The 9,125-nt window shown below is 38.2% G+C and overlaps 1 protein-coding gene across 1 annotated transcript; it reads left to right on the forward strand.

Moving 5' to 3' along the window:
• The first annotated feature begins 7,057 nt into the window (after nucleotides 1–7,057).
• On the forward strand, nucleotides 7,058–8,902 carry LOC136071447 (uncharacterized). Its single transcript, XM_065782764.1, has one exon. The coding sequence runs from the start codon at nucleotides 7,058–7,060 to the stop codon at nucleotides 8,900–8,902; it is 1,845 nt and encodes a 614-aa protein (XP_065638836.1).
• The last annotated feature ends 223 nt before the right edge of the window (nucleotides 8,903–9,125 follow it).

Consider the following 9,125-nt stretch of genomic DNA (forward strand, 5'->3'; position numbering starts at 1 on the left):
TTATTTTATTATTTTATTTTTTTAAACCCATTATTGGCTACACTAACAACAAACAGGTATGGTGGTGTTGCAATTTAGAACTAGAGGAAGCACATTCACACGAATAAAAATAAATAAAAAAATAAAACGTTGACATAAGATAATTATATTTTAACGTGATTCAATCAACTTCATGCTTATGTCCATAAACAACATCAACAAAAATTCACTATCAATTATATAGATTACAACCACTCTCAATCAAACCTCATAACACTTACATTTCACACAAAAAACAGCCACAAACCTCATAAACATAAACAAAACTTCCCACAAAAACAAACTAACTCACAAACCTTTACATACATTAACTCACAATCCCAAAGTCCCAATACACCTAATATCTCTCTCACACTCAAAAAACAAAGAAGCTCTCAACACAACCGCATATATTTTTCTATCCCAAAAATCTATCAAACTACTTTTCGAAGAAAACCACTCATGTTCTTCTAGTGGTTTGATTCTCTTCCCATGTGGGAGACCCTTGAAAGTCACCAAACACTTCGCAACAATTTCTATTTATAAAGCTCAAATTTTATTTATTGATGAACAATGAATATCCATTTACTTATTCAACGGGCATTTTTCTCCCATACCAAGAAACATTCATTTTCTTCTACACCAATGAAAAACATTTCCTTCCACGCAAACCTAAATCAAGTTAAATTAAGAATTTAAGGCAATTTATAGAAATTTCCATATTGACTTAAATTCCATCAAACAATCTTATTTTTTTTCTTTGAAATTCTTTTTTAATCCAAGTAAGATTTATTTGAAGATGTTGATCATTATTTCCAAATCAAAAGCAAACTTGTGTATGCATCTACCTCAAACCAATGTTGACGTTGCACTAGAAATAATTTTCTCGTGATCTTCACCAAGACCTAAGAGCATTCTCATCAGCTCTCTCATAAAAAATGCTATTTTAACACACAAAAAACCTACTTTATCATTTTAGCACATCATTTTACAACATTCTATTTATCAGATGTTTTATTCTTCCATTCTATACATTAAAATAATATTTACACCACATTAAAATAATATATTAAACTCCTCCAACAACAACAACAACTCCTCCACCACTGCCGCAACAACGGCCACTACCAACAACCACTGCCGCAACAACACCGACAGCTACCATTGGCACAAACCCACATCCACCAACGGCACCTTAAAAAAAGAAAAAAACACAACCAGAAAAAAAAAAAAAATCCACAACAACCCAAAAAATAACCACCACAACTACCCAATAATCACCACCACAACCACCAAATTGCCGCCACAACCACAGTACCACTGCCACAACTAACCCACAACCCACTACATTCACAAATCTCAAAACCCATTCCAAATCAAACAAACCCACAACTCAGGCGGCGAGATCGGCTTTAGGCAGGAGATGTCAGCGGCGAGATTGGCTTCAGGTGAGATCGGTTTTAGCGGCTCGAGGTGGCTTTAGGCGAGATCGGCTTCAGGCGGCTTGAGGATGAGAAAGGAAGAGAATGAGAGTGAAGAGGGAGCTGTGGAGGACGACTATGGCTCCGGCGAGATTGGCAGCTCCGGCGAGATCAGCGGTAAGATTGGCAGCTTCGGCGAGATCAGCAAGAGAGAAGAACTCAGACGCAGAGAGAAAAGATGAGATAAAAGAGAGAGAGAGAGAGTCGGACTGAATATATGAGAGAGATTCAGACTGAATATGAGAGAAATATGACACCATGAAGCAAAAAAGAGCAAAAGGGAGAAGAAAAGAGTATGGGAGAGTGGAGAATTTGGAGATGGTGAAGCAGAAAAGGAGTGGCTAAACGTGAAGATGAAGTAATATTTTAATCGGGAGGAGAGAGAAAGATGAATAAAATAATAATAAACGTAAATGGCATTCTTCTCCGTACGCTCTCATATTTGAGAGCGTACTGTAGCATGTCTCAAAATTTTGAGACATTTAACACACCTCATGAGGGGCTGTTTTTGGTGTGCCAAATGCCAAATATTTGGCATTTGGCATACCTGATGAGAATGCTCTAACCTTGTGTGTTGAAACCAATTGTTGTGATTTGGAGTTAGTGGGAGTGAATTCTAAGGAAAAAAAAAAAATGTCCACACAAGAAAACAATATTTAATAATGTTTGGCCAACTCCATGCCTACGTCCATAGCCAAGGCCAACCAAAATCTACTATCAATGATATATGTTACAATCACTCTCAATCAAATCTCACAACACTCATAATTCATATAAACAACAGTCACAAACCTCACAAACATAAACATAACCTATCATAGACACAAACTAATGAACAAATCTCACACACTTGAACTCACATTCACCAAAAAAAAAAAAAAAAAACTCTTAACATAACCATGAGTATCTTTCAACCCAAAAAATCTATCAAATTACTTTTGAAGAAACTCACTCATGTTTTTTTAGGAGTCTTCTCATTTTTCCATGTGGGAGGATACTTGTGCAAAAGTCACCGAACCTTTTGTAATAATGCCTATTTATAAAACTCTAATTCTATTTCTTGATGGACAAGGAATATCTAAATACTTTTCAACAATAATCTTCCTTCCATGCCAAGAAAAACTCATTTTCTTTCATGCCAAGGAAAAACATTTCATTATAGCCAAGAAAACTTAAAGCAAATCAAATTAGGAATTTGAGACCATTTATAATACATTGTCTTAATATATATGCTATTTAATTCTCTTTTTGATATCATATATTACTTGGGGAAAAAGAAAATAGAGATATGGAATACCATGATTACAGGAGTGGTGTTGTAGAAGTTCTAGAGTGCGTCTGGTCTCACATTTTTTTATTTTTTTTTGGAAAAACGTGCATATTTGGATTAGAACTCTTAGAGCATTCGCATCAGTATTTGTATTTTACACATCCATTTTTACACTAAAAACCTACTTTTTCTATTTTACACTACCACTTTTACAAAACACCCACATCGTCTCATTTATTTTACAAGTTATTTCAATAAAATATTCATTCCTCTCATTTTTTTTATTATTTCCCTCAACTGACTCTTAATATACTCGCGTTATCTCTCTCTTTCTCTCTTTTCATTTTTGCTAAACAACTCTCTCTCTCTCTCTCTCTCTCTTCTACCTTCTCTCTTCTGCCTTCTCTCATTATTTCTCAAAAACAAAAACCCAGCGACCCACGAAGAAAACCCAGTGACTTATTGGTTCACGGCGACCCACGAACTGAAGTTCACGGCGACCCACGAACCGAGGTTCATGGAGACCCACGAACTGAGCTCCGACGACCCACGAACTGAGCTTCACGGCGACCCACGAACGGAGCTCCGACGACCCACGAACTGAGCTTCACGGCGACCTAGATTGTGTCTCACCCGCCGATCCATAAACCAAGCTTCGGCGACCAACGAACCAAGCTCCAAAGACCCAGAACCAAGGTCTGGCGACCCAGAACCAAGCTTCGGTGACCTAGATCGTGTCTTCACCGGCCGATCCATGAACCAAGCACCACAAGCACCGATCTATCTCTCCGTTGGTTTGTCTGTGTGGGTTTGTTTGTGCGTGGGTCTGTTTTTGTGGATGTGTTTGTGTGTGGGTGTGTTTGTGTTTGTGTGCATCTGAGAAAAAGAAAATGTGTTTTTAAGGTAGTTGTGCATCGGAGAAGAGAGAGAAAATTTGGGGCGAATGAAAATTATTAAAATAATAAATACACGAGCTACAGTACCCGTGTATATTTACACGGGTACTATAGCTTGTGAAAATATATACATGATTTTGCCCGTTTTTACACTCACCGATGTGGGTGTTTTTTTGCTCAAAATGTATAAAATTTACACTGTATATCTATTTTAGACATCTTTAACTGGGCTGATGCGAATGCTCTTCAGCCATGCGTTTGGCTTTCCATTTTTTTAAAAAATTAAGTTTTTCAAAAGGACGACCCATTTTTAAAACCTGAGATACTCAACTTTTAATACCACACATACAATATTTTCACAACAAATATTAAGTATAAAATTTTTACTAGTTATAATCTAAGCTCACAACTAATACCATTTTTTTACATACTAATAAGGTTACATGATCGAGATCCTACACGGGGTCGAGGATTGGATCGTAGGATCGACACAAGGATTGTAAGATCTTACTTTCTGATTAGAAAAAATATACTAAAAGGATACCTATAATTAATTCATAATATATATTAAAAAAACATTGCAAAAAAGTAATTTTTGACACAAATTAGTGAAATTACTAATAAAAAGCAAAGTACTTAAAAATATAAAAACTAAGTTCAAAATTCAAAAGTTACAACTCACAAATACCAAGTTCTAAGTTAAACAACTTAAAGCAAATAACAATGTTAATACCTGATGTCTCACATAAACAACACAAAGTAAATAATAGTGTTTCAAATAACACCACAAACACACTTAATCATCAACACCAAAGTTTTGATTATCTTGGATGGGTTCCTCAAAGAATGATGATCAATATAAACAACATTCTCATCATTGTTAGCAGAATTACCAAAAAAAAAAAAAAAATCTTCGTCGTCGATTGTCTCTTTCATAGTGGTGTGATTGTCAATCCATTGCCATGTGGCAGTTTGCCATCATCTATCTCCTCTATGCCTTTCCGTTGCCTATCTATTCCTTAGCCTCTTGTTTTCTAATCACAGTCATTGTTGTCCACAAGTTGGGGGAACGTTAAAAACTTTTAAGGGGGTGTTTGGTTTGCAGTGATATACCCTTAATGTGATGTACATTTTCTTAATGTGACATCAAGGTGTTTGTTTCACTTGATATTTTCTAACATTACCATAATTTAAGATTATGAAATATATCACATAACCTTAATTACATTACCTTCTTAAATAGGGGTGATCTAACATTATTGTACGATTTTAGACCCCTTAAAACACAAGTTGTTTAACATAATTATTTAGCCAAATAATTATTTAGATAAATTATTCAGATCTAGGTTAACAAAAGTAAATCATATCATGTAAATAATGTGAAAATATAAAAAACACAACAATATGATAAGCCAAGAAAACCAAACCGATAAAAAACTAGACGAGGATTTAACCTAGTTATCCTCAAGGTAAAACTGATACACTATGAAAGAATTGAAGTTTTACAATAAGACTTAGATCACTAACATCATATTGCTACCTCGTGTAAAAAACTTACTACTACAACCACGTGACAACTCCGAGTCCACAGACTACTTCTTTCCTTGATCCACTGCAACCACAAAGTACTCCCACTTGTGTTTTCTTTAAGCTCTTGAAATAGCAACCGAAGTGATCATAAGTTCTTGATATCAATCTTGATCTTGATAACCCTAAATATGTATGAAGGTAAATACCTCTAGATTTCACAAGAGATTCACACACGCAGCATGTCAACAACCTCTAAAACGTGGCTAGGGTTTTTCCTTTTATACTTGAAGTAAAACATAAAACCCTACACGTCATATGGGCTTGGACTGAGTTAGAAATTCTGCAGAAAAAATAATTTGTATGAGCTTCGATTGATCAATTCTAATTTTTGATCGATCGAGCCTTGTAGAAATTGAATAGTAATTTTTTGCAATTACTTGATTCCAACTTTACACATAATTACACTTTGAGTAGCCTAAAATTAGATTAAATTTTTTGATCATGGTTTGCCAACATTATACATTAAAGTTTTAATACATTTAGATCCTAAAGTCTTAGAACCTAACAAACTCCCCCTTTGGCAATCTGTGACAAAACACATACCAAAACAAAAATGCTCAAAGTTACAAAAGCCCATTAAACATCAAACATGCCCAAAAATAATTCAACCTAACTACTATTTATCAGTTGCCAGTATAGACAGTAGCACGACTGAATAAACCTGTATATTCTTGAAACACTCAACAAACACATAAACGCATGTGTGGAAAATACAAGTAAAACACAATAAATTTTTGATTTCACAAAACAGAAAATAAATGACATACATCATGAATAACCTTATAATATAAATCAATAATCAATGTAGCACATGTGAAACAAGAAACAATAATAGAAATAAAAACATAAAAGTATCTCCCCCTAACATATACAACCCATAAAAATAAATACATCAAAATAAAATACATCATGAGCCAAAACAATAAATACATCATGAAGCACCTAGATACAATCTAATGTATAACCAAAAATCACATCTATGGTTCGTCCAAACGGATCGTCCAGAGAGTTGCGGTTAGCCAAACATCAGGCCATCTTCAATTCGTCCAGATATCTCGTCCTTGGGATGTTGGGCAATTGATCACTCCAGGGAATCAAATCGAGAGAATCGTCCATGCACAAGCTGCATGGACGACCACACAACGACGCAACAAAGAGTCGTCCATGCGCAGAGCACATGGACGACTACGCAAACACTTGGCGAATTTCGTAGCGGTTCATCAACCCGCGTTCATTGCCGCCAATCCCTTCACTGCATGAAACTTCCAACGACGGTTATAATTTTTTGTAGCCGTTGAGGAGGTTATGTCCGAATTCCAAGATTCTGGGGGAAGTTATTGAACTAGTAACCGCCCTAGAGTACCCTATATAAGGCCCGGTCTTCACCATGCAAAGGGATGAATTTCCTGAGATTTTACATTGAGTAAAGTTGAAACTCCATTAGAAGAGAAAAACTAACTTCATCATCGGAGGGTGTTTGGCTGGCTTACCCCGGTCACCCTTTGACTGCTTTCTCTCTTTGTAGGCCTCCGCTAGCGCTGCAGTCCACCGAAGCCGAAGTGTACGACTAACTGATTCCATACATCATCAGTTGGCACCGTCTGTGGGAAAAAATTTGCGATTTGCGATTTGCGATTTGCTTTTCCTAGGACAAAAGTCGAATGGTTCGGACCAGATCGAGGGCTACTAGCCCTGGCCATTAAGGGAGTAGGGATGCTTCTAGCCACCCCCATCGAAATCACCAATCAGCGCCTGTCACGCAGTCGCCTTCCATCCAACACATACAATCTATGGCGGCCGCGATGGCGGAATTAACCCGCCAAAACCAAGAGTTGACTAGGGAGATAGAAAGGCAGCGACGAGAAGGGCAAGCTGAGAGACAATCCCAGAGTCGAGGAGATGGAAGAGGAAATGCTGAGCCTGAGATTCAATCAAGAGGCACCACTTCGCGAAGGATGCCACATCTGGAGAAGGAAATGGATCAGATGAGGAAGGTTATGGATGAGATGAAGGAGAACATGAGAAGGGCAAATCTCGTAGAGGATTTGGTCCACCGAACAGACTCCCCTTTTACTGCTTCCATTAATGGGCATCCCTTGCCGCCTAAGTTTAAAATGCCTTCCCTGGACTCATACGATGGAGTATGTGATCCCTTCGATTATATCGCTACTTTCAAGACAACAATGCATCTCCAAGGAGTTTTGGATGAGATCATGTGTAGAGCCTTCCCTACCACCCTTAAGGGACCAGCACGTGTATGGTTCAGCAAAATACCCCCGAATTCTGTAAGTTCTTTCGAGGAGTTGAGCAAGTTATTCGTCAATAATTTCATTGGGGGACAAAGACATAAATGTTCCTCATCCAGTTTGCTGACCATAGAGCAAGGAGAAAATGAGAGCCTGCGTTCATTCATCACGCGCTTCAATAGGGAAGCCTTGACAGTAGACGAGGTGGACGACAAGCTCCTATTGGTAGCCTTCCACAATGGGGTTAACTCTGATTTATTTATTCACAAGTTGTACGAAAAAGAGCCCCAATCCATGGCTGAACTCGTCTATTCAGCCCAAAACTTTATGAATGCAGAAGACGCTATCATAGCTAAGAAAAGGAAGAGAGTTGAGAGAATGGAAGCCAACCCCCCGCGTCATCCTGACCAAGGGCCATGTCCAAAGAAGGGACGAATGAAAGACAAGAAGGATCGAGACAGGGATAACAAGAAGGCAGGCCCATCAACATGGAATCAGAATTACACACCCTTGAATGCCCCACTCGATCAAGTGCTCATGCAGATTAAGGATGATCCTTCCTTAAAGTGGCCAGAAAAGATGAAAGGAGATCCTAACAAGCGTAATAAGAATAAATATTGTCGCTTCCATAGGGATCATGGGCATGACACGGATGAGTGTTATGACTTGAAACAGCAGATTGAGAATCTCATCAGACAAGGAAAATTGAGGCATTTCGTTGGAAGAGATCATAAAGATGAAAAATTGAAGGCGAAGATGGAAGAATCATCACGGCCCCCACTCGGAGAAATAAGAGTTATCATTAGTGGGATGTCGACGGGGCAATCCTCCAAGGCGAAAAAGACATACCTCAAAGCGGTGCAGAACATCCAACTCTCTGGACGACCCCCAAGGACGAAGGAAACAGACGAACTAACCATCACTTTTACGGACGAAGAAGCTGAAAGGATCCATCATCCGCACGACGATGCAATCGTCATTACCCTGCTCATAGTAGATTACAAAACCAGGAGGGTGTTGGTGGATAATGAAAGCTCCGCAGATATATTGTATTATCCCGCCTTCCAGCAAATGAGGATTGGACGAGATCAGCTTCGTCCTGCATGTTCACCACTGATAGGATTTGGAGGAATGAAAGTGCAGCCCGTAGGCACCATTACCTTACCTGTAGAAGTAGGGTCATACCCGCAGCAAATAACCAAAGAAGTAAATTTCCTTGTGGTGGATTATTCCTCCTCTTATAATGCCATCATTGGAAGACCAACTTTGAATAGCTGGACGGCGGTAACATCTACCTATCATTTGTCAGTTAAATTCCCTACGGAGTGCGGGGTAGGGCAAGCACAAGGAGATCAGTTGGCAACTAGAGAATGTTACCTAGCCATGTTGGCTGTGGACTAGCAAATGCAAGCTATGATTATAGAAGAAAGAAAAATTGTTGCAGAACCGACTGAGGTATTGGAAGATGTTTTATTGCAAGAAAATGATAGTGAGAAGTTTACTAGAATTGGGACAAGTATGAAGAAGAGGGCGAAAGAAGACCTCGTCCAGTTCCTAAAGAAGAATGCCGATGTTTTTGCATGGAGTCATGACGATATGCCTGGTATTGATCCAAGTGTAATTA

This window comes from Quercus suber, unplaced genomic scaffold (genome assembly GCF_002906115.3).
Source record: "Quercus suber isolate HL8 unplaced genomic scaffold, Cork oak 2.0 scaffold_313, whole genome shotgun sequence".
In the NCBI taxonomy this organism is placed as follows: domain Eukaryota; kingdom Viridiplantae; phylum Streptophyta; class Magnoliopsida; order Fagales; family Fagaceae; genus Quercus; species Quercus suber.

What these genes read in the sequence shown, in the direction of transcription:
- LOC136071447 (XM_065782764.1), top strand. Translation starts at nt 7,058, where the DNA reads ATGGCGGAATTAACCCGCCAAAACCAAGAGTTGACTAGGGAGATAGAA.